The following is a 27,043-nucleotide window of genomic DNA, read 5'->3' as shown; positions in this document are numbered from 1 at the left end:
CTTCTGCAAGTCTGCTGTTTGACAGCTATTCAAAACCAGACTCAAACAACCCTTTTCTGAAACAGCCCTTTTTCCATTTCCATACACAGGCACAACTAATGTTTCTCCAGCCCAGGACAAAGTCAATACAGAGATTTTAAAACATGCCCCTTGGGTTATGATGACTGCCTTCATGAAAGTAGACTGCCATCTACTGCAGCTCTAGTAACAGCTTTCTGATAAAAGCACAAGTATGTTTCTTCAGTCTTCATCTGTTCTTGAGTCTTCCCACTGCATCCTGAAAGACATGCAGCTGCAATATATTTTACTTTTCAAACTGTATTCTCATTTCAGAAAAGCTTGGCAAATGGGATACTCCGTAGTATAAACAGCTAGTTCAAAAATAATTTCATTGTCAGAGAATGTGTAGGAGATTTTAGAAATTTTAGTGGACTGACTTACAGAATGTTCTCTCACACAACCCAATAATTTGAACTGTCATAATCCAGAATGTATCTATGCTTGACCATGTGTGATCTACTATTTAAGAGATTGTTACCCTGCACCTAGAGAAGATGAATTAAAAAAAATATAAATGAAATTATAAATTAATAAATATAAAAATAATTATAAATATAAAATATTATATAAACAAGGTTTTTGTGAAGATGAGTGCTCTTACATTATAAAGTAGATGTCCAAACTGTGTGAAAATGTCTTGGTCATGATCATATAAAAGAAAAATCTTTGCAAAAAGAGCTAAAGTCTTAAAATCTCTTTTGGTTTGTGGGAACATTTAAGGGCAAGGTAGGACACTAAGTGAGAACATACCTCATTTGTTTAGAACCAATTAAGTAATAATGTAATTGTAATAAAGGCGACTTTATTAGGATGCTTGAAAGTGCAGGGTGTCTTGTCCACAATTATGTATTAAGACAGACATACAGCATTACTCTTTATTGTATACTGTTATAGCCATTTTCTGACAGAAGTGTTCAAAGAAATTTAAACAATTTCCTTTGCTGCAATATTATATAAGTTGTACTAAAGTTTGACAACCACAATGAATTGAAATACACTGCAAAGAGGCAAGCTGCACAAAGCCACCTTGACAAATGATACAAGTGATCATACCACTTCCAAGGAAGCAAAGCTTTCAAGCAAATTACATGCATAAAGTGTTTGTGTTCTTTTACAGAGCACAGTATTGTAGCTAGAACTACTGTATCATTTCACAGGCAGAAAAATGCTGATGTCCATATCCCCAACAGCCTTCTCAGATCTATGCCGGGAACATCTCTTGTACTCCCCAAACTTTTATTGCATGATCCACTGTTACCAAGAATCTAATAGAAACCATGTCCAGAGGGTGAGTCAGACTAGTATTTCTATTCAATTGAATAGGGTTTAATTCCCTCTCACTCACTTGCTTTGTGGCAAGTGGAGCATGAGTATTCAGAAGACTTAAAAAAACTTCCGTAACTCCTAAACAATTGCTGAACTTGCAGAGATTATCTTTCAAACACAGTAAGCACCAGTATCATCTCCTGACATGAGGAGTATTATGGAAGACAGTCAGATTCCATACCCGACATATTGCTGGAAGGACAAAATCAGCTTTATAGAACAAAGGCCTCCTTCTGGAGGAAAACAACCAAAGAGTCAAAAAAAAGGAAAATCTAAAGGCACAAGTAACATTGATATGTTTTAAAAGCAGGGGTAAAAAAGTATGGAATAACCCCATCTTTGGGAGCAAGTGTAAGTGTGTATACAACACTGCTGTCAGTGTGCATCTGTGAGCAACAGGAGAGGCCTGAGAGGAGGCATGGAGCCAGGGGGGGAAACACATCCCGTGCAAAGCTCAGTACACGGCCCTATGACTCAGACATGCTCTGCACACCTCTTCAGAAACTTACCAGAACGTGACAAGAATCCCAAACAACACTCACCAAACATGTCTTTGCTTTGCAATTCCTCCCTCTCTCTCCCTTACTGAAATTTCTCCAACTTTTCTCATAGCATTCAAAACCAAGAAGTTGTCATTTTTGGCTACATTACTGACAACATTTGAATGTTACAGCCTCCTTCTTTGGTTATACTGTTTTCAGAAATTATGATACTGCAGGTAAAACAAGTCAATACACTATTGCATTTGGAGATCAATGCAAATGATTACACTTAATGTTATATTGAATTTTTCTTCCCACCTAACTTTTAAAATCATACAAGGCACAAATGGCTAACAAGTTTTAACAAGGTTCTGTCTCTTCCTTGCTGTTCCTCTTTTGGCCCTGGTTTAACAATCTTCCGTGGCTTCAGGTGATGACAGTGGGTCCCTTTCGTCCTGTCCTCTCATGAATCTGAGATATTTTCAGTGCAATTGCAATAAGAGGACTCAGGACGGCCTAAAGATGAAGAAATACATTGAATTATATAAAGCAGAAATATCAAAAAACATCTTGCATTTATAAATCCTTCTTTTAACTGCACAATTATACAATAATAATAGTAAATAAGAATATCAAAAACTGACACAGCTATGGTGTCTATTGCTGTTGTACTTGACACAATGAAGTATCATGCTTAGCATATGTTTTGTGAAGTGTTACATTGAGTATATCTAAGCTATGCAGAAAAGAGAAACAGTAAATATACACTGTACTGATCACTCTCTGTGAAACAGGAATTGTGGAGCTCTTTGAAATCCGCAGTACAAAACAGCCCAGAAATAACAGAGGTAGACCAGCTTCTATTCTGATGAGGGGAAATCAAACAGATGATATTTTCTTCTCTAAATACACTTAATATGTGAAGCTTTGGGTCAGAAGGGACTGTAACAACTAACTACCTTAACAGAAATCACAGAAGTGTATTTTGACTAATACCACAAGCAACTGTATTAACAGGATAAATTCCAAAAGAACAGCATGAACTTTCAAATTTCAGGCTACAGACCTTATTAAACAGCCATTTATAGGCTTGAATAGGTGAGTACAGATGACAGCTATGATAGTACCACATGAAAATCAAGCAAAACACAACTTTTTAAATGGCAATTGGATAGTCTTTTAGTTAGTTAAATGATTCACAAAGATAAAATGGCAGAACTGAGTTTTGTGTGAAAATTTTCCTTTCAGAGACTCATACATTTGGTTACCAAACTAATTCTTAGATCCTTAGAGATTTTCTACAGCTGTCTCTTTCAAATAAACTAATTCCAGCCTCACATACATTGGGTTTGAGAATCAAATGAAACAGAACAGTAATTCTGGAGAGCTGAAATTTAGAGATATCTTATTTTATAAGCCTGTATAATCAATATTTTGAATCTGTTTCAGCCACCTGACAGTTTCTGACAGGAGGAGGTATTCCTTTACTTATGCAAACAGTCAGACAGGTAAATCAAAAAGAGTGAAGAGACTAACTGTGCAAGCAGAGTCATAACACCATGAATGCCATTGGTGTCAAGTGAGTTTATGATTAAGCTCAGTTATGCACAAGTGTGAGCAGTCTGACATGTTATTGTTAAAAAAGCTCCATATTTGTAGATATCTGTCTTCTGAATAATCACTGAAGCAGAACACAAGTCTATTAAAGTCAAACATACTTAGAGAAGATTAATATGTCGAGCACAAACTCGTATCTGTGAGCAAATGCTGCAAAAGTAAATATTAAAATGTGCCAATTTATAAGGTCTGGATGAGACTAAAGCATTTGAAGTTCTCCAGCACTCCCCTAAGAAACCTCTTCCTTATTTAATCTAAAAAGTACAAGAAAAATCAAAAAGGGACTGTCCTGACCCGCTTTACTGGATCCTGCTTTTTTAGGCAAGAAATGCACTCTGAATTTAAAAAAAAAATCCACATTCAACACTTTACACAATGCTGGAACAAAACACAGAATCAAATGAGTTTATGCGACACTCATTTACAAAAACAATTTAGCCTGCCAAATGATTCCAATTACTACTAAGTATTCTGCTTGTTGCAATCATGTTTTTCAACAGAGAAAGTTCTTTTTTAATTCTGTCTTTCCACACTTCAATTTAATTTTTATACTTTCTTCACCCAAAATATGTAAAAAAGGCAAAAGTGCATAATATATGGAATGGCAAGAACAGGACAGAATAACAAGAAACTAGTACTACATATGTCTTTTAAAAATTCCTTTACATCTGCCATGAATAGTTTACATTACAGCTGCAAGAGATAAATCTCAGCCAACAATCATTTATCACTAATATTTCTCTAGAAAGACTTCTATATCTCAAGGAGATCTTTTTTAAAAGTATTTTTTATTGGTTCTGTCTACTTGAGAAACTGTAAAACTTTACTATTGACATTTCAATTCTAAGTGACAGTTGAAATTACTCTGGATGTTAAATAGCCCATTTATCTCTTGGCAACTGTTTAGGACATATGGCATGTTACCCTTTAGATAAAATGTAAGAACTGAAAATTAACAGAACTGACTTAATCAGATCTTGCTTTAGTAATCATAGGTAGAAGTTATATCTCTAAAAAATTAGCTAGGAGGAAGGAATGATTACGAGAAAATAAATCAAGCAAGCAGATATCTAACATCAGGCACATACAGATTAAAAGCTTTTTCCTTGGGAATAATCTGTAGCAGAGCTGTCAGACACGTATAATTCCTCTTGGCTCATTAGCAATTTTTCTCTCCGTGATCTTGCAAGAAAATTCCATACAATTTCCTCTCTTCTAATCAAGGTCACGGATAAGATTTTTCCCAATGATGCATCAGGTTTATCAAAAAGTTAGGAAGGGCTGAAATGTACCTGATTGCATGTTAAAAAGCTCAGCATTGTGCCTGTACATCCTGCCATAAGGGCTCAACACAAAGCTCGCCACAGTGTGCTTGCTTTGGCCTTCCATTCCAAAAACACCCAGAAGTCTTTGGAAAGGTTTATGCTACAGCCACCTGCCATAAGGATCTAAGGGGTGAGGCTCACTGTGAAACAAACTGAACTGACTCTGTAATATGCACAGCACTGGTGGTGTTCACTTGATTCAGCTGAGAAGAACGCCTTCCACAGAAAAAAGGAAACTGACCTCTCTAGTCTTGTGCATAGTCTGCCTGTTAACTCAAACAGAATTACAATAAAGGTCAAGAAACCAGTTGCTCTGCCTCTGGCAATAGAGGAGGGCAGGCATGAAAGGTGAAATAAACAGGCGGAAAATGGAAACCAAGTGGAGCATGAAGACATCTATGTTCACAAAAGATTAGTTCTTTTCTAGTATAACCAAAGAGCTTTAAGGGAAAATTAGGTTTGATTACCTACTTTCCTTGGTTCATGGAATATTTGATAATTAGTGTCCCATGATTTATTTCCTTTGCAGTCCGAGTTGATTTAAAATTTCTTCACTCTACAGTGTGACTCCGAGAAGAATCTGAAGCTAAATTACTTGAATAGCACATACACGCTGCATTATCTAAGAGTGTGTTCAAACAGATATAAGTCTCCACATTCCATGTGTCCTCTAAGAAAATCTTATGAATTTTAACAGTTAAAGCAAAACTTTTATTATGGTTCAACTCCAGCCAGCAACTAAGGACCCCACAGCTGCTCACTCACTTCCCTCACCCTGGCAGACTGGTAGAGAATTGGAAAAATGTAAAACCCATGGACTGAGATAAGCACAGCTGAATAACTGAAATAAACTAAGATACAATAACAAAACTAATAATAAAAGGAAAAAAGAGTAAGGAATAAAATCCAACTAAACTCACACAAATTATGCATAATACAGCACTCACCACCCACTGACTGATGATCAGCCTGACCTGAGCAGCCATCAGCCCCTCACAGCTAACTCCCACACAGTTAATACACCAAACAAGACGTTCTGTGGTATGGAACATCCCTTTGGCCAGTTCAGGTCACCCATCACAGCTATGGTCCCTCCCAGATTCTTGTCCTCACTGAGAGAGCACAGGAGACTGAAAAGTCCTTGACATGGGTTAACTTCTACTTAGCAGCAACTACATCAGCGTGTTATCAGCATTATTCTCATACCAAATCCAAAACAGCACTGCAACACCTAGTAAGAAGAAAACTATTCTAGCCAGATGAAATCAGAACAATTTCATATAATTTTTATGGACTGTACTGCATATTCTGATAGCTAAACAGAGTAATGCTAAAAACCCCTCAAAAGTAAACAAAAAGGCAATATTGTCTAGCAAACTGCACTTGTGCTTAGTGTTGTGTGTGCCTTGCAAGAACCATAGAGATTCCTTTCATTTTGTCCCAATGAAGTGACACAGAACCCAGGACTTCTGGATGGTTCATCTCAGTTCCCTGTCCTTGGACCATCTCACACCATAAACAATAATTTTCTATAATCACTCACATATACAATCACATATAACAAAAATTTTTCATATGCCAAACAAGATCCACCTGCAAATCAGAGAGTTTTCCTCTCTGCTTCTCACTTTTCAAAATCCATTTCAGAAATTCATGAAATGAATCTTTGACGATCAAGATGTATTTTTAACCTTTTTTCTTTTTTTTGTGCTTTCTAATTGGCTTGCCTTTTCCAATAAAAACACAAAGAAGCAACTCCTGCCCCGAAGTCTTTGCTTGGCTACTACTAATCTTATGATTCCATAGCTAACTAGTCCATTTCTACAGCAAAAGTAACTGCAGTATTTGTGATTCACTGCATCCCATTTAAAGAGTACCCAATATAGACTGCATACAACTGAGGGAATTGGTTGATGTAATTGCACAGCCACTCTCCTTGATATTTGAAGTCATGGCAGTCAGGACAAGTCCTAGGTGACTGGAAAAAGGGAAAAATATTGTACCCACCTTTAAGAAGGGTAGAAAGTAGGAATACTGAGAAATACTGACCCGTCAGCCCCACCCCTGCCTGGGAATATCACAGAACAGATGCCCCTAGAGCTTTGCACATGCAGGACAGGGAGGTGATTCAGGACAGACAACACAACTGCACCAAGGGCAGATCCTGTCTTATCAAGCCCGTGGCCCTCTACAATGGGGTGGAGTGATGGCATCAGTGGACAAGAGAAGGGTTACAGGTGTCATTTATCTTTATTTTACTGTAAAGCCTTTGGCACAGTCCCCCATAACATCCTTCTCTCTTGACTGGAGAGAGATGGACTCAGTGGGTGGACTGTTCAGTGGAATTGGTTTGACAGTCACATCCAGAGGGTGGTGGTCAATGGCTCAGAGTCCCAATGGACTTGAGTGAAAAGTGGTGTACCTTGAGGGTCCATAATGGGACTAGTGTTATTCAGTATCTTCATTAATAACATGGACAAAGGGATCAAGTGCACCCTTAGCAGATCTGCAGATGACACCAACCTGAGTGGTGCACTTGACACACCTGAAGGATGGGATGACATCCAGAGTGACTTGGACATCACTCTGGATGTCATCCCATCCAGAGTGACTTGAGAAGCTTGAGAAGTGCACCCATGGGAATCTCATGGAATTTTTAAGACCAAGTGCAAGGTGCTGCCCATGGGTCAGAGCAGCCCTGGTACCAGCACAGGCTGGGCATGAACAGATCCCAGTAGCCCTGCCCAGAAGGAATTGGGGGTGCTGGTGGCTGAGAGGCTGGACCTGACCCAGCCATGGGCACTGCCAGCCCAGAGAGCCACACGTGTCCTGGGCTGCATCCAGAGCAGGGTGGGCAGCAGGGCAGGGAGGGGATTCTGCCCCTCTGCTCTGCTCTGCTGAGACCCCACCTGCAGGGCTGCGTCAGCTCTGGGGGCACAGCACAGGATGGACAGGGACCTGTGAAGCAAGTCCAAAGGAGTGACACCAAGCTGAACAGAGGCATGGACCACCTGCCCTATGAGGAAAGGCTGATAGAACTGAATACATTCAGCCTGGCAAACAGAAGGCTTGGGAGTGACCTAACTGCAGCCTTCCAGCACCTAAAGGGAGCCTAAAAGAAAGAGAGGAACTTTTTACATGTAGTGACAGAGCAAGTGGGAATGGATTAAAACTGAAAGAACACAATTTAGATTAGATACCAGGAAGAAATTCTTTACTGTGAGGCTGCTGAGGCACTGGAACAGGCTGTCCTGAGAAGCTGTATATGTCCCAAACTCCATCTTCAAAGTCAGGTGTGGATGGAGCTCTGAGCAATCTGGTTTAGTCAGGAAGGCTGGAGATACATGATCTTTAAGGTCCCTTCCAACCCAAACCATTCTATAATTCTGTGACTCTATGTCAACACCTATTTATTGCTGAGAGAAGTCACATAATAAATTATAATGTACTGTAAATAGAGCTAATTAGGTCATTATCAGAATAATGGGGACTAATGACTACTGACACTCTTTTCAGGACAGTTACCCTGAAACAGCAGCACAACATGTGGTTGAAGAACACACTGGATTTACAAGTACAATCATGGCGGATCATTTCTTTCTTTGCCTTTGTATATGAAACTTCCTGTTTGGATCTTATCCAAGTTCAACAATACATCCACGTGGCTAAAAAAATGACAAGACTTGTGGGGATGTACAAATATCAAATATTGAGGTAACGTAACAAAGTAAGGCTATAAATGAGATTAAAGGTCAACAAAGTCTTATTTTAGTAGTTCTTGCCCATTGAACATCTCTCTCTACTTTTTATAACTGTATTAAATTTAGGAAAACTCATAATTCTGTTCACTTAGAAAAAGATACATTCCAATGCATAAAAGTCCAATTCATGTAAGATTTCAGAGAGAAGCCTGTTTATTATAATGAACTGAGCTTTCTGAAATGCTAGTTGGATGCCTATTTGAATAGTTAAAAACAATAAAATAATTTTGAAATATAAATCTTCTATGTAAAAACTACCTGGAAAGCACTATTCTCAGGAATGTCCAGCGATGAGGGGCATCACTTGTGACAAGCAACACCAATAGAGTGATGTTTAATTCTAGAGCAGAATATTTCAGTTTTAGAAAAGTGTTGGGCATTGTTTTCAAGACTGTTTTAGATCTAGATTGCATCACCACTCTAAGTTATGCAATATTCAAATGAGTAATATTTTGAATTGAATTTGATTTGTTTGAATTGAAAACATTGAGTTGTGATACACTTTGGAGAGAGTATGATGTTAATTTTTCTTTATTGCTTCTGATTTTCACTGTAGATACTGGCTTGCAGAAAGAACTGAACAGAAAAAAGTAGCAACCTCTGATTTCCCAGGTGTCCATGAAGCTGCTTCTGCAAATTTCTTTAAATGGATCATTCAACAGCCAGAAGTCATGGCTATTCACATTTTGTGTGAATAGTGGTAAAAAACATGCCAATAATGTATGTTTGTGAATGTGCCATATTCACACATGGCACATTCACAAACATACATTATTGGCATGTTTTTTACCACTTTCCTCTGAAGACTTTTGTTGTAAATCAGGAAGTTGTTGATGCTTTATGCTAGGTAGAAAGTACTAGCAATTAATTGTATGAAAGATAGTACTAAAATATGATTTGGGTGACTCTTACATTCATTAACACCTATGGTTTACAACACACACTGGCCTACATATAAACTAGAACAAAAGATCAAGAAGGTCCAGCTCAACTCAAAAAGTGCCACAATTAGTGTTCCAGAATAATATGCACATCTCAACATGCATATTGGAAGATGTAGTTCAGACATTTACTTATCTGTGAAAAACTGACCATCAGAAGTTACATTGTCAAAGACTACAGAAGCAAAATAAAAAGAACTTGAACACTACCATAAAGTTGGATGATTAATTTTGGAAAAGGCTTTGTCTGGAAAAGGAAAGGGAGGGGGGGAAAGGATGCTGGTATGAGGCAAAGTCAAGCTAATTACCATAACGATTCCACAAAATGGAACCTCCAACATGACTGAGTTGCCTGCCAAGATGGAGACATTTATTTTCTGTGACAAAAAGCAAAAGATGTATCAAGGTATTTTTGCCTTTCAGGTCAGGCTTTGACTGGAATTGTCACCAGGCAAAAACACGGAGCAGTGCATTATCTAAAACAAGATGCTGGAAAGACGTGGTGCAATAAACAGGACCATCTGAATATTTACTTAAGCAGCTAATCATCAAATAATCTTGTCTTGGTTTACGACATAAAAGGTATGGAAGGGAGATTTTCTTGATCAGCTGTTTCAGAAAGAGTGCAGTAATACAGAAACCACATACAACTGTCTCCTCAGCTACAGAAAAATATAATTCAAAATGTAACAACTTTAGTAAATATCATAAGGTAATACATAAAGTATCCGTATATAGTTAATATACTCCTTTATGTCAGTGCTTTTTTTGTAACTGAGCACTTACATATATGTTGTGTTCCTATTACTGACAGCAAATAGGCAACAAAGTTCTTGAAACTACAAATCTGTCACACCTCTTATAGATGCGTGCATGTCAATATGAACTTTAAAGCAAACTGAACAATAAAGGAATTGCAGTATCAGGGAAACTATGGCACCCCTTTCTAGCAATTCTGTTTTCTGAAAAAGGAGTATTTTATTCACATTCTTTTACATACTTCACTGAAGACTATAAAATGTTCTCCTGTGAAACGTTTAGTTATTTTTGTACGTGAGGATCTTCTAAAATTTATGCACTGTCTTGAAGTCTGCCATCTGCCTGTCGGATACAATCTATGACCCTGTTGTTTCTAATGCACTGATGTTGTTGGCAAAGCATGCAGCCAGGGCAAGGAAAGACAAGCAGTGGGAACTGTGCAAGTTTAAGCAATGAGAAACCAAATAAAGAATTTATTGTATTAATTGAGATGAAACTTATATTTATTCCAGATGTTATGCACATGGCAGGAGATGAGGAGGGTGTTTACAATACCATGTATTTCCTGAGGCAGTCTGGATATCAAAATGCCTTTCTGCACTGCATAAATGCAGGAAAGTCCCTGTAGTAAGTTTCAAGGCAATGATGTTTCTACCCCTGGGATTATTTGTTCGCTAGTGAATATTCTGATTAAACAGCCAAAAGTCCTGTGATCTGACAGGCTTTGTTACAAATACAGAAAAAGAAATCCCTTCCAACCTTTTTTCTGTCCTTGGGAATAACAGATCCTTTTGGTGTGCTGAATAAAAGACCAAACTGAAATCCTCGAGGACAGTCATAAGCCCTACTGGCCTGCTTAGGATCCCCTGAGGACTCTCCCCTGCACCCTGGCCAAGGCCCATTACAGCCTGTCCCGGGGGTGTTGGTCCCTGCCTGAGCTAAGCTGTAGGAGTGCCTGTCTCCAGCCTTATCTCTGCCTCTGCTGCCTGGGTGAACCTCAGGCCCAGGGGAAGCTACAGGCAGCTTCTTTCCCTGAAAGACTGCTTGGATATATGCTGTATCTTGTCTCCAGTTTTGACTTTGACCCTGTCTCCTGAGTAGGTCTACTCATCCTTGTCTCCAGCTTTGTCTCTGGTACCATCTTTTCTGCTGCCCCAGATGAACCCTGCCTCTGATCCATCACTTGTTGAGGCAGCTTGCTACCACAGAGCTGCCCTGTCCTCCTCACCTTCCTGCTGTAGGACTGTCCCCTGGACAAGGAGGGCGCTGCCTGTGGTGCAGCAGGATGCCTGGCTCCTACTGCCATGTGCAGCAGACCCATTCCTGCTGCTCCTGGATATGGTCTGTATTCTGGCAAAACCTCAGGCACCTCTCTCAAGCAAATGCAAGCAGATTTTAATAGATCATATCTGCAGGCATGGGATCTGCAACATTTCTGTGACAAATGAAGCACTTCTCATGACTGATACGTGACCGTTGAACAGCGTAAGAAGAAACTCACTAAGTTTATGGTCAGAATCTGGTGAAGCATCAAACACTTACCTAGAGTTCAAATTCATTTGACAACATATATGTTTTCGTAGATTTGCATTTGCATTCCAGTCATGAAGACACAAATACATGAGACTTAATACTAGGGAGTTTTGATTTACTACAAACCAAATGCTTAACTTCTTTTCCATGAAATATCCTTAGTCCTCTCTTGCATATCACAGCATAAAGAACATTTACTGAGAAGAACCTAAGAGTGTGGAGTGTGATTTATTTTATTAATTGCATAAGGCATCTGCTGGACAATCCAGCAGCTTGCTCTTAAGCTTTACTCTTCTTAGGAAAAAGTCTGGTTATGATATGAGATAATTCTGAGACAGTCGCAAGTCTTTCCCTTACAAGAAATCCCTATATTGTTTAGACTCTGGTATCCACATTTCCTAACTGTACTCTGATTGTGAAGAGTCCTTGGGATGCCCTAATTAAGTGGCTCTCAGATAATTCTCCTTCAAAAATGGTTATCTTATTTTTAAAATACTGTTCCATAAATCAGATCACAACTCTAAAAAACTTCTGAAAAAAATTCTAACTAAAATGACTTCTCTTAACTTTAATCAATGAAGTCATTGATTAAAACTGCTGGTCCTTCCTCAAAAGGTGTACACTTACAAGACCAGGGAAATCATCTACAAACACAGTACATGGGTCAAAGCGTTGAGTGTTGCTTCTGATCAAAGATGAAAACCTGTAGCCACTGCTATACCAAGGCAGTGCTTTACTTACTGACCTACTGCAATTCTGTTGCATTACCTGTGGTTCCTTATTGTGTTGGCTAGGATCCTTTTCATAACTCTCTGCATAGATCCGCAGAGTAGCTCTCACATGACTAGAAGCGCTCATTCTGAAGATGAGTCTGGAAGCATCTGAAAAAATAATCCGCAGCCCCTAGGAAAGGAGAAGGAACATCATACATGGAACATCATACAGTACCCTTAACAAATCACCAGACACTGCTCCAGAATAAAAGTGAAAGTAAGAGTCATCTGAATGCCAATTCTTCTTTCCCCACAACTTTGGACAACACACTCATTACTCTTTGTTCTAGGTTGACTATATGATGCTTTTATCCCCAGTTGTCTTGTTCTGTTTATGCTGAATAAGTTTTGCACCTTTAAGAATTGTTCCAGAGAGTGAAGCGGGGAGAGAAGAAGCATGCAGTTTGTTTTCAGACACTGCACTCACTCCTCCACATTCCTGCTCCTGGACTGTGATGTCTGTGGATGGATTTGGATCTCTTCCAAATCTGCCCTGAACCAGGACCTTCTTTTTACCCCTCTGAAGACTAAAAAAGATGTTGTGCATTCCCTCCCACACCTAATAACAAATACTCTCTTACTGTGGTTTTTATTTCTTTTACTTGATTTGCTCTTACTCTGTGTGGCAAAGCACAAAATCAACAGCCTGAGAAATAGGTATAAGATCACTAAAGGTAAGTGGCTTACAAAACAGCTACAGAATCCTTGGATCAAAAAATAGTTGTCAATAGTGAATGCAAGAGACAAGACCAGCTGCTACCCCTAAAATACTACACAGCAAAATATGACTGCAAGAATTTCAGTAAGTCTACAGTACAATTTGGAAAACATAAGGTGTTAATTGATTTCAAGTACATTACTTCATGCACATTAACTTGTGCATAATAAAGAGGATTGATCGATTAATTAATTAATTAACTAAAAATTTGCTCTTTGCTGCCATCTTCACATCTTTTTTTCTTTTATCCTCCCCCTGTTGTACTGCACATATGAACACTTTTTTCTACAGACCACAGGCCCACAGGCCACATTCTTGGATCCACAGTTTCTGTACAGGAAGGCCCTTAAAGCCGGAGGACTAAATTGCACAGATAAATTGTTGTAGTGTTGCAATATTCTACCACCTGTGCACTAATACACATTCTAGTTCCCTTTACGTAAATGGTATCTTTAGACTAAGTACAACCTCTGATAAGCCACTGAACTTTTCTTCCCCTTTGTCCTTCTGCTGTCAAAGGTCTAGTGCACAAACTGAGATCCTTGCTACTTCTGTTTAAAGGGCAGTAAGCCATTAAAAAATGAAAGAAGATAATTAAAAGATATGCATTTTATTTTTCCAGTTTTATCAGCAGCTTGACAAGACACTGATGTTGGAAATGCAGTGTGTCAATATTCCAAAGTGTAAGTAAAACCTAAGTAAAACCTTTGTTTCCTCAGATATCTGCCAAAACATCTTTAGCACCATATAAGGCATTGTTTGATAATCACAGACTCATAGAATGGTTTGGGTTGGAAAGGACTTCTAAAGATCATCCAGTCCTGATGTCATCAGGTCATCATGTTCACTGCAGTGGGCAAGGACATCTTCAATCAGATCTGGTTGCTCAGAGCCCCGTTCAACTTGACCTTGAATGATTCCAAGGATGGGGCACCCACCATCTCTCTGCACAACCTGTTCCAGTGTCCCATCACTCCCACTGTAAAAAAAAAGTCTCTCTCACATTTAGTCTGAATTTATTCTTTTAGTTTAAAGCCATTAGCCCTTACACTACTGCAGCTCTGCTAAAAGAATTGTCCTCGTATTTCTTACAAGCCCTCTTGAAGTACTGAAAGGTCACAATAAGGTCTCCCTGGAGCCATTTGTCTCTTAGTATAATGGCCTACTTTTACCTCTCATCCTTATAATTCAAATTTTACCCAAAAATGCCACTGGTCCCCTTCCCTGGCTTGCTGGACCCTCAGGAGCAGCATTTTTATGTGCTGATATGTGCAAAAACAGAGTACAGCTTTAAAAATTAGAAGTCTTCAAGAGCAACAGAATGTTTAATTTGATTTTAAGTCTCATTATGGCGGCATGACAAACAATATTAATGGATTTCAAGAAACAGAATTAATTAGAAGCAACAGTCTGTGTGTATTGTTTGTCTTCTATTTTCTCATTGCTGTGTTTTCTGAATATGTTGTTTATTAACACTGAATAACTACCATGTAGCCAGCTTCTCATTCACTGCAGTTACACTGAATGTAAATCTCTCTCCCCTGTGTTCTGGGGAATAAGACTTGGCACATGCTCCTGAACACTTAGCTGAAAAATCCACACAAAGCCTATGACAGTCTGAAAGAGATAGCTGCATTTAGATGATAAGCAAGCTACCCAAGGAAAACGGCAGCAGTGAACTGTTGTTTCATTTGCATAGATCAATAACCTCTCCAATTTAGTGTGCTCGGAGAATCCACTGAGGCTGCAGACATATCAAGCTAGGAATGTGTCCTTGCCAAAGGACAAACTGGTTGAACTGTACTCTGAATAAATAGGAGCTACTCCCTATGAAAAGACATGCTTTCTGGTTTTATGGGCTCCCTTTCAGAGTCTGTCTGAAAACAAGCCAAGTCATGTTTCTCTCTTTGTGTTACATGGTGATATGATTAGCAATTATATTCCCATACAGAATAAGTGCTTTGGACGAAAAAATTAAGGGAAAGAAAAGTGCAATTAAAATTCACAAGCTGCTTTTTGAACTACAAAGGTCACGAGTCTGCCATGTCTGTAATTTTCCACTAGACTTGGATGTGACAATATCCTCGTATCTTGTTTCAGTAGTAATATGCAACAAGAAAGTAGCTCAGTGGCAGACACGCTGCTCATATTTTCTGGATGAAATGATGAATGGAAACTACAAAGACTCTGAGAAGGAAGGCATGAGAATAGTTTTAATGGCTTGTAATATAATTTCCTAGGGTCTGTTTAGGTCAAATAATTTAAAAACCAGAGAAACTACAACCATAAAAATATAAACAGCATAAAATCAGGACAAATTTTAATTGGAGTCACAGCTCCAATTACTTGAATATACATTCAAGTTACTTGAATATACATTTACACCTGGTAAAAGTACATAATGAATTTCGAACACATAATGTTTCCAAACACTGAAGGCTCAGTTTGAACTGCAGCTGTTAATAACCAAGGAATCTCAGTATAGATGGAGTCCAGAAGGAGCTGGTAATTTGGGCTAGGGATGTCAAATATGCCTGCATAGGCTACAACCTTTTAAAGTCTTCTGCATCCTACTGGCTACAATAGATATTGTAGTCAGTAGGATGCAGAAGTATCCTATGCAGGAGACCTCTTACTGTATCTCAGTTATGTAAATCCTGAGGGTCACCACGAACAAGAATTTATTTTTTTTTTTAATAAGGTATAGCCAGTGGAGATTTCAGACAGCAAATTGAAAAAGGGAAGACTTTCTTTCTGTATGATATTTTCTGCTGTTCTGGAAAAGGAACCCTACCTGTTCATGCATTGCTTTCAATAGGGACTTCATCCCATCCTATGTTCACTGTGTCACTATTGTCCCCAGTTACATACAGCAAGCACAAAATAAAATAAAGGTGGATTATCCAGACTGAGCAAATCTTAAGTAGGAAATGCAGTATCTATTCATTCATAGCAAAGGAAACACCATCCCACAAATTAACGGACAGTCTTGCCAGCTGAACTTCAGAAACAACACTGTTGGAGACAATATGCCAGCTGCAAAACTTTGCTAATCCAGCACTACAGACATACCTGTCTTTTGGTCACAGTGCCATCCACAGGATCTATGTACTCAAAGCAGTCTGTTCTTTCCACACTGTAGATATTGTTACCCACAGCAAACTGCTGATGGCTGAATGATTTGTCAGTGATCAAAGCTTCCAGGTCTCTCATTATGAAATATGCTGTTCTGGGTTCCAGCGCTTCGTAATCAAACCTTGCACATATATAAAAAAAAAAGGTAGAACCAGAAAGTAAGTCCCCAGAGCTGAGAAGACAGTTCTGCTTTCAGAGAGCTCTATATACTCACAGTTAGCAATTTACTGCTTACTTCAAAAATCAGCAATGTACCCCTGAAGTACTGATTGCAAATGAAACCAGCACACACATGCCAATCCTGTGCCACTACATGTGTGCAACCATAGTTCTACATTGGCCACCTGACTCTAAAATCAACAGAAAGCATCTAGAAAATGCAATTTCTAAAGCAGCATAGAAAATACACAGCTAGCTTTCAAAACTTCATGACACAATCAGTGCAGTGCTCAACAGAAAAGTGAAATAGAGAGAACTTTGCTACAAGTTTTGAGGAACAGCTGTGTGCAAAATATCTTACAAATGGCAAACCCTGGATTAAGACAGAGGCAGAAGCAAAGATGAAAATGACAGCTAGAACTCATCACATTGAGACCTTAATAAAAATAAGTAAATGTTTTTATCTTTGGAAGAGTTATCCTGAATGGGAAGCAGGCATAGGTTTCAGCTCTCACTAAAACAACATCACATGGAGGCACTTACAGAAAAAAATGCAGGAACAAATCTTGCTGGGATTATGTTTCTTTTTCAACATCATGTAACAAGGTGCACCTATGTATTCCACAAGTAAATAATTCAAATCTTTCTGCCATTCAATATCTTTAAATTACTCATGCTAGCAGTGACATATACATGTAGCTCCCTTTTTTTACTCCTCCGAAAAAGCCTGTCTACAAAACAGTCATAATCTGTGGCACATTTTCATTCTGTATGAATGCACACCTAAGTGCAGCTGAACACATCTAAACAAGCAAAGATTGTAGCAGAATGCTCCTATCAGCTGTGTAAGTGCCTTTTTACTCATTTTTCTCACCTGCAGTAGTAGTGCCGGCCAAATTTCGCCCAGTGATCCCTGACAATCTCCTCCACACTCTGCTTTCGAGCTGCTAGGATTGAAAGCCAAACTAGCACAGCCCACAGTCCATCTTTCTCTCGAAGGTGGTCAGACCCTAAAGAAACAGACATTAAGCACACTATTTGGTATCACTGCAAATCAGAAAACAAGGTAAGAAGGCTGGGAAAATGTCTCATTTAACTGTGCATGTCACATAAAAGTAATCAATAGTACTAGCCCTAGCACCTCTGATATGTTCTAGACAGAAAACCAGAAGTAATGCTTAAAATGTGATCTATTTATACATGACAAAGCTCATACTTGCAAAGTTAAATAAAAATTTGTACAAGTATCTGAAGAGAAACAGTAGCAGTATGAAAACATGAGTAGTCATTATTCCTTCTTACTGATATACAGTGTTTTCACATCTCTGCTGCTGTTTCCCAGAACTGGGCTAGATATGCAAACCCCCGACATGAGCTAGAAGGTTCTCCTTTACAGAGTCAAGCTCAACAGCATCTCCTTATCTCTGCAGATGTTCATACGCAGATGTCAAACTGCAGAGAAAGAACTTCCCATTCCATAAAAATTGGGAATTTCCAGAATGTTCATGACCTCCAGTCAGGACAACAATCAAGTGCTTGAAATGATTCTTCCAGAGCAAAAAAAAAAATCCAAAAACAAGCAAACCAGAGAGTGGGACTGCTCCTTTCTATATTTCTTCATACCTCTCAGTGCTAAGGAAGACTGGATGCTCCTGTCTAGATCCCTGCATAGGTTTGTATTTATGAAGAAAGAAATTGTTCCAACAATGAAGACAAGGAACAGTTTTGGAATCCCCCACACAATTCAGCATGTGGTCTCAGATCTCAGTAAGATCCAAGACTGCTGGCACTCAGTAAATACTGATGGCAATTTTATAAGCTAACACACAAGAAAGTTGAAGAGATATCAAACATGTAGCCACTGCTCTGGCACAATACTACTAAATTTGGTTAAAGTTTGTTGGCTGCAGCCTTAGGTTTTTCTGTCTAGTCACACATTATTTAAGCCATGAGTACAAAGCAAGTAAAGCAATTCAGAAGTTTTGTTTACTTCATGAAGTACCTACTGATTATGGAGGCAACCATTTAAATTTTCTGTCTTTAGAAGATAGTTAACAAAAGAGAGGAATCTAAAAACTCTTATGCTGAAAACCTGTTTTCTGAAATATTCTCCTCTTCAAAGACAGAAATCCTGTTGCAGCAAGACTGCTTTGTACAGCTTGGCTTTACGTAACAGGCTGCAAGGTCCACACAGACAGCCATCTGTCAAAATAGCAGTATTTTGCTACAGGCAGAGGACAGCTCCCATAATATAAATTGACGAACTGAAGCTGTTAATCCAGTGAAAAATTGTCAATCTATTAAAGGCATATAAGAAAAATAACAAGATGTGCAGAGAGAGACGATGATTCCTAGGTCAATCACTGCTGTTACCTTGAACTTGCAATCCCTCTTCTTGGGAGAAAGCAACAATCATCAGCCTCTGCTCATATGGATTTTCTAAGAGCCCATTGTCCTGGGTCTGCCACAGATCTGCCTGCCACTTAGGCTTCTTGCATTACATTCAGCCTCAACACTGTTTATTTAACATTAATTGTTCTTAAGATTAAGTTAACTACCACAGGGTTAAGTAAATGCAAATTACTACTCAGCACAATATTCAAGCTGTATAAGAATGATTACTGAACACTTGTTGATGAGGATAAAGATTTACATCAAGATTTTGTTTATGTCTGTGTGTTAGGTTTTACAGAAAACAAGAACACTATGAATGGACTTAAGAGCTGAGACAGTAATATGCCTTCACATTTGCAAAGTAGCTGCCATGATACTAAGAACATCTCTTTTTTGCTACTTGTTCTGTAATCTGCAAGCTCTCTGCAACAACAGCAGTGCCCTATTACAACAGCCAGAGTACAGGCCTGGTGCTTGAGGAGCTGCTGGAAGAGGAGACACAGCTCACTCTTATCCCTCCCTGCTCCAGACCATGAAAGCATGCAGTGCCAACCAGTCACAAAAAAAGGGCAGGGTTATTTATGAGCTCTCAAAGCTTTGCAAATAGTTTCAGATAAGAAAGGAAAACAAATGTCCCTCTACAGAGAGTCAGTCTTTCAGACATTCAGGCATAGAATCACAGAATTGTCAGGGCTGGAAGGGACCTTAAAGGTCATCTCTCACCTCTTCTACTCCCTCACTGCAGTAAGGAAGTAGATCAACTTAAGGATATCTTCAGGAACAGCAGCAATATGTCCTATGTATAACAAAGTCAGCTTACTTGTAGGCAAAGCAGGTAGCAGAGTCAAAGCCATTGTCACCAAAGCCAAGAGTCTGTTCCCAGATAATGGTGCAGGCTTCTGCCCCTGACACCAAAAGAGAAATCCAGAACAGAACTTTCACTTCCCCCCAATATATTGTTCCTCTGGTAACAGCAAGGAAAGTTATCACATCACCACAGGGGCTGTGGAGGCTCAAGGGATTGGGAAGAGCAGGGCAGGAGCAGCCAGGCCAGCAGCCAGGGCCTGCCCAGTCCCACCACCCACACAGCACGGCAGTCAGGGCACCAGGGCAGCCCCAGCTCCGGCCATCAGGCACCTCCTGGGAATGGGAATAGGGCAATACCAGGCCAGGATGTGGGAGCATGGACAGGCCTGGCTCTGGGGAACCCCTGGCCTGGCATGGCAGGGCTGTGGGGGGCTGGACACTGGCCCTGCTGCAGCATTGCTGGGGTGCTGCACCAACAGCCCTGGTGCTGCTCCTGGGCAGAGTGAGGGAGCCCCAGGGGCCCAGACAAGGCCCTGGTAACAGCAGGCTCACCCATCATGGCTACTCCTTTCCCTCTTAACCTGCATGCCTCTGCATGTCTCTCCTTTCAGCCACTCATTCTTAGCACAGAAAAAAATCTGTTTTGCCTAAAATGTCATCTCTGTGGCTGATTATCACCAGCCATTTAAATGGCTTAAGTGTCTCAACAGACACCAGCAAGAAGTGGAGACATGGAACTGAGCTTAACCCCTCAGCAATTTGCTCCAATACGAATGACCATTTATTCTTCTGCTACGTAACATTTGGCAGACTGCAGGCCAGCAAATCACACAGTGAAAAGCACTGCAGTCCTTCAGCAAAAAGATCTATGTCATGACAATGGAACAACACGCTACGCTGAACATTAAAGAGAGGAGTTCTGATTTAGCAAACGCTTTAAGGATATTTCACTGAACCAAAATGTTCTAGTGAAACGTGGACAGAAGCATTTCTGAAGAGCTCTTTGCTACATTCTGAACTTTGTTCTGGTATGGCTTAAGCGCATAAATCTATATGAGGAGGACCGAATGTATTATTCTTCATAGACATTTAGCAGATTTGGCATGTTCTCTGTCCTTGCATGCCCCTCAGAGGACATAAATTGTTGCTTCCCCGGAAAGAGAAAGCAATGGGAGAAGGTAACCAAGAGACGAAAGTCTGGATATCTAGGATCTGGATATCCTGACTCTATTTCAGAATCAAAAATCACCAATTAAAAATACCAGCCTGACACAAGGACAAAAATTCTGTGTGCCCAGAAAGTGTTTCAGTTTGTTAGTCTTAATGGAAGTGAAACTAAAAACATTGATCAGCTGCATACATATATGTTGTTGTACTTATTGCCCTTCCTCCTTTCAGCAAATTAAAATCTATTTCTGCAATTTTGTTACTCTGATTTTCACCATCTGTAGGTGTCTTTGCTTTCTCTGTCTTAACTGAGTCCTACTGCCCAGATCACGTTGTAGAAACTTTCGGGAGGGAGTCTACTCTGCTGCCTCAGTTCAGCTAACACCATTCTTTGCTCTACAGATCCAATGAATTTGCAGAGGCAGACCTGTCCCGAGCAAAGGGAAGAAGGAAAAGGTGCCTTGCAGCTCTGTATTCCTGAAGTTGCAATACTAACACTGCCCCTAGCTTTCTTGGGGCTCTGAGTAACCTCAGGATGATTCTCAGTGCTACTTTTAATTGAAACATCCTGGAATTAATTAATTCCTGATTCTGTTCAATGACCTGAAGCAGAAGGAGACAGCAGAAAAGAGGAGTAAATGAATTTTTTTTCTAACTAACCCTTTATATTTAACTTGCATTTGTAAGAGAAATTATAATAACTGCAAGTGTTTCAACAACTTATTTTTATAAGTTAATTCATTATTTCTCTATATAACAGTAGGAGATTATTTTTTTACTACAGTAAATTGCTATGTCCAGACTCAGAGTAAACAAACTGGGCAAAATTCTCAGAGCATGTTCCCATTCATAGAGAAGTGTGCCACTTACACAGTCTGCAATGGAAGAAAAATCTTCAGAGGCAGTACCTTGAGAAACAAAGAAAAATCATGCAAATATGTTCATATTATTTATGATTTTTCTACTATGTGAAAGCTAATTTTGTCTGTATCTGAGACATCCAATTCTGAGAGGGAAAGCAAAACTTGTGGGTCATATGCATGAATAAAAGGTAATTGCTTTTCCCTGAATTAGTAATCCCAGTCTATCATACTGCATTCTACAAATGTGATTTTAAAACAAGAAAATCACAGGAGTTCACAAGCTCACACCAAGTAATTTTGTTTGCACACACCCAAGTCTTAAAAATTTTTCATCCCGCTGAAACTTAGCAATATTTTAGGCAAATGGAGATTTAGGGGCATTCTGATCTGATCATTTTTTCAAATTAATAAGATTATTTTAGATTTGTATTACTGCAACAGATAATCAAATAGCTAATTTGTGACTTTCATTCATGTCAGCAACCACACATTTTTATACTCTCCACTAGCTCTTCTACCATATAATCTTTCAGGAGAAGGGGGTTGATGTTAATAGAATCTGTGAATTTGGAGATGAAGCAAGCAAATTTATGAAGGTTGTAGCAATCACTGAAATGGTTTAAACTGCAGTAAGATAAATCAGCCACACAGTTCTCCTAATCCTGATTAATAACTTGCTGATGAAATTTAGAAAGTAATTGCTGCTGCCAAGGCCTTCCTTTGAACTCTGTGCCGGGCATTAGTCATAGAACCAGAAAGCTACTAACCTCATCTGACAAGCTCCCCACACTGCTACAAAAATGGAAGAAGTTTTTAAAGCATTGGTTTAGATCCAAGATCAGCTGCCAGAAAACAAGTTTGGGAAATACAGCTGTATGGGACGTTTTCAACATCTTTTCTCCTTTTATAGCAGAAAATTTGCTTTTATTTACTTGCCACACCAAAGTCCCTTATGTTATAAAACCAGGGCTCTGTATTACTTGGAAATTTCAGCTGGGCTTTATTACCTGGGTACACAAACAATTGATTTCCAATGCAGTTTGATGAAGAAGGTGGATTTTTAAAACTCCTTTCTCTTACATAGAGCTGTAAATTTCCTATCCTGATCACTATGTAGTACACTTACATAAATATTCCATGCTGAAAGCTAAAGAAGTGCCAAATTTCAGTTCCCTAAATAGGTATGACTGGGCAAAAGCCATAAAATTGATTCAAATGCCCAATACTGGCAGAAACATGTGAGGGTCACACAGCTTAGGACATTACTAAAAGATTCGCAATAAGGTAAATATTTACTGCTAAAAACAGATCACATTGCTAAAGTACTGGTCATCTACAAACCAGAACATGTCTTAAAAATAAACCAGCCTCCTGGCATATGAGGACACTTTTCAGACATCTGCATTGAAATGAAAGATGATAAGGAAATTGAGGCAGTGAGAAAAACAAACTTTAGACATCACAGCCCTTACATAATTTGCCCCAAAAGTGTCACAGGATCACAGAACGGGTCGGGTTGGAAGGGACCACAACAGGGCATCTGGTTCAATCTCCCTGCTCAAGCAGGCTTGTCCCAGAGCACATGGCACAGGATTGAGTACAGACGGTTCTTGAATATCTCCAGTGAGGGAGACCCCACAACATCTTTAGGAAATCTCCTTCTGAATCATACTTTTTTACACAGCAATTACACACAGACTGAGGAATTCAAACCCCATGCACAAGTTCTCTGGATGCCCATGGAATCGAATCTTGAGTGTCCAGATTTGCCTTTAGATGGAATTGGATAAAACTGGAGGTCAAGAGGCTTTCTGCACTGAAGTGCTGCAGGTACAACAAAGTTAATCTGATCAGAGCATACTGAGATGCCAATATAATGCTGTAGGCTAGCTCTCCATGCTGGCCAGCAGTATGTTCTTCAAGCACTCATTTACAAGAGTCAGGATTTATGTGGAATTTGAAGAATTGATGATAGAAGAACCAGACAATGTAAGAACACAGAGTGGTAAGGAATGTAGAGACTAGTCTACAATCAGGTCCTGCAAACTTGGAAGAGAGGCTATAGTACAGAAGTTTTATAGTACAGAATTGTTTTAAGGCCTCACAGAAAGATACAAGCAAAAAAAAATGTCAATGGCAAGTGAAGAGAGGTCAGGGTAATTTTCTTGTCTATCTAGAACAGTCAAACCCTAGAGGCACTTCCATGACCTCCATGAGTGTTTCTCTTCCCAAATACAAATACTATCAGATACTCAGGAAAATAAAATTAGACCTACAGAGATCATATTGTCCTCATTATTACAGTAGGTCAAAACACATTTTCATTTCTATATGACTGATCTCCAGGGATAAAATCCACCAGTACTTGGGACACCCTGCTTAGCAATACCTGAACGTGCTTTTGCAATGTGAAAGGGAAATCTGATGTTTGTCTTTTTTTATAACTTCACCTTAAAGTTTAAATGGCAAGTTGCCTCAAAGAAGACATGGCTTCTACTGAGCACAACCAGTAATTCCCCTCTTCTCCCTCAGTCAAAAGCATCTGAAAGAGTCCTACTCAACACCATCAGATGAAGATGGTCTAGGATAATAACGCCTCAAGCAGAGACAGAGCTGTGGCAGTGGTTTTTCATGACATATGGCACATATGTCATGACAAATCACTACCTCTACATATAAGCCTACATGCAGCAGGAGGCGCTGCACTCTGTGGGCTAAGGTACCTAGATATATTTCTACATATACTTCAACATATGGGAACTCACCACCAAAACGCTTACAAGCTCCTTCTAGTTAAAATTCACACTTAACTTTCTTCAGCAGGATGATGAAGCCAAGAGTTTTCTTCCATATAATCTGTGGGCTACTGAAGTCATACCAATGTGTTTAGAACTAGACAAATTTCATCAAAGTATCTGGTTTTGCATGTGCAAGAGGAACTTCAGTATTTAGAGGGAAGAGGTACAGAACTGGCACAATGAAAAAGTATTAAAAAGCAGTGCAAGTTGAAAACTCCCCAGTTCACACTTCAAATGGGTTAATGGAAATGCAGTTCAACAACACACAACAAATAGTAGCACATTCTGAAAGGTACAGGATCTTCCTGCCCTTCTCTCCCCAAATTACATCTCTCTGAATGACCTCATAGAACACACTGTAGAGGAAGTTTGTATTCAAAAGATATAGTCAAGACCATACAAACCTGTGCCACTCAGAGCAAACAGTGAAGGCATTCAGTTTGCCAATCACAGGACATAGGTTCCCATTGACAACAAAAAGAAAATTATCATTAATTATAATTTTAAATTCTCTTCCTTTTTACATATAAGACCCCAAAAAATATAACATATTTTTCATTCTTGCATCATAGCCCATTCAGATCCATACAGTAAACAAGAAGATAAATACATGAAGTGCCATGTCTACGGCTGTTTAAGGTATCATTCTTTTTTAAAAAGCAACATTCTGCTCTAATTGATCCCAACCAACAAACTTAATACTGGACATAAATCAATTAAAGCAAAATGAAATTTGTAATCAAGTTTCACTGCATGGTAATTAATTTTCTACAAAGAGCTGCAGCCAAGGTATTACACATTCAAAATAGAGAACTTCATATAACTCACATCAAAATATAGAATAAACTACTAGCCAGGCAAATTATTAAGTTATTCTGGCATGTGCTTTTTCAAAGACTTGCAATATAACCCTACTGATAAACAAAAAGTAAGAATTTCTGTGCCAGAATCCAGGAAAGAAGAAAATAAACACTCCAAAATTTATTTTGTCATTCTCATAAACTAAAATCACATTTGTTATGGTTTGACACTGGCACAATGCTAGTGCCCCCATGAAAATTCCCTCTCCCTGGCATCCACTGTGAGGTGGTACCTGGAAATAAGCAAAGCAGGCTCCTGTCCTGCTTAAGGAAAAAAGAAAAAAGAACTTTATAAACTAAACTACAAAGGGAAAAAAAAAAAAAGAAACACAAGGAGAATGAAAACTACACAGAAACACTTCCCCCTCCTCCTCCTACCAGATCCCCAGTACATTTCATTTCCCAATATTATCCACACTCGGTCTGGCACCACCCTTTAGAAAAATCAAATCTTCAGCTCATGAAGAGTAGACGGAGTCCTTCCTTGTCCCACGGACTTCTTGTCACAACTAGCACCGCCCGGAGTCCTGCTATCTTGTGACATCTTCTTCCCATGCCAAGGTGCTCTCACCACCACAGGCATGGGATGGGGCAGAGGCCTGCTTTCAGGGTGGACCTTTTTAAGGATGCCTCGTCTCGTTCCAAGCAGAGCACAGTCTCATCTCTGGGACCTTTGTCCCCCCCATGTCTTCTATACCCCCTGGGGCCGAGGGGTCTCGACACCAAACTCTCTTGACTCCGAGCCTCCGCTTCCCCCTGCAATGCAGCCTCTGTATCACCAAGAAACAGTCCATGGATATACAACAAAAGAGTCCAGCAAGATTGCCACTCCATCTTCCTCCATTCCTTCAACATCTCTCTTTCTCTTTGCCAGACCCCCTAACTGGCCTATTTCCTCCTTCATCTTCCACTCTTATCCCTTTCCTAGGAAAGGGAATGTTCTGTGAAGTTCTCATTATCCACAAGGGTTAAAAGCTCTCCCAGGCGGCTGGGCTGCTCGCTGCCCCCCCACTTCTCCTCCCAGCCGTGCTGCTGGCACATGATATCAAGTTTCAAGGTAACAGTCCAAGCACAGGCTGCATTCTCTCCGTCTCCAAAAAAGGGTGGGGGGGGATAAACAGGTCGCTCAATGCTCTCCCCACCCTTCCATCGGGTCTGGCCTACCGTAGCTGGGCCACATGGCTTTCCCCTCCCCCAGCCCAGCCAGCAACTGGGCCGGGGGAGAGACCCAACTCCTTCCCGCCGGAAATCCAAAGAGAGCTCTGAAGGAAAAGAGCCCTGCTTTCAACTCCTTGGGTTTGTGGTCTCAAGAGGCGGATCCAATGCCCCACTGGTCAAACCAGGTGCTCATCTTAAAATCTGAACACCTATTGGTGACCACAACAAAACAACATATCCCAGATGTCCCATTTCCGGTCAAACCACGACACCATTTATGTACATTTATAGACTACATACTTCAAATTATTTGCTCTGTTTCTTACTGTCAATACTATATTTCTGATGGCTCAAATTTGTCATTAATTCTGCATTCTGTTTGATCGGTTCTTGGGACTGATGAGGCA

The 27,043-nt window shown here is 39.6% G+C and overlaps 1 protein-coding gene across 1 annotated transcript in view; it reads right to left on the bottom strand.

The window, feature by feature from the left end:
• Nucleotides 1-862: 862 nt before the first annotated feature.
• The window catches only part of PGM5 (phosphoglucomutase 5), a 69,618-nt gene continuing 43,437 nt past the window's right edge, over nt 863-27,043 (bottom strand). The window contains exons 8-11 of the mRNA XM_054284686.1: nt 17,464-17,599; nt 16,368-16,551; nt 12,573-12,707; nt 863-2,384 (exon numbers count right to left, since the gene is read on the bottom strand). Coding sequence (XP_054140661.1) covers nt 2,295-2,384; nt 12,573-12,707; nt 16,368-16,551; nt 17,464-17,599 — 545 coding nt within the window. The 3' untranslated portion in view covers nt 863-2,294. The remainder of the gene's footprint in view (nt 2,385-12,572; nt 12,708-16,367; nt 16,552-17,463; nt 17,600-27,043) is intronic.

Source organism: Melozone crissalis, unplaced genomic scaffold (assembly GCF_028551555.1).
Source record: "Melozone crissalis strain CALT ecotype California unplaced genomic scaffold, PUWL_Pcris_2 ptg000005l_1, whole genome shotgun sequence".
Lineage (NCBI taxonomy): Eukaryota > Metazoa > Chordata > Aves > Passeriformes > Passerellidae > Melozone > Melozone crissalis.
The sequence above is the reverse complement of the archived record's forward strand: the minus strand, read 5'-3'. Positions and strand labels throughout refer to the sequence as shown.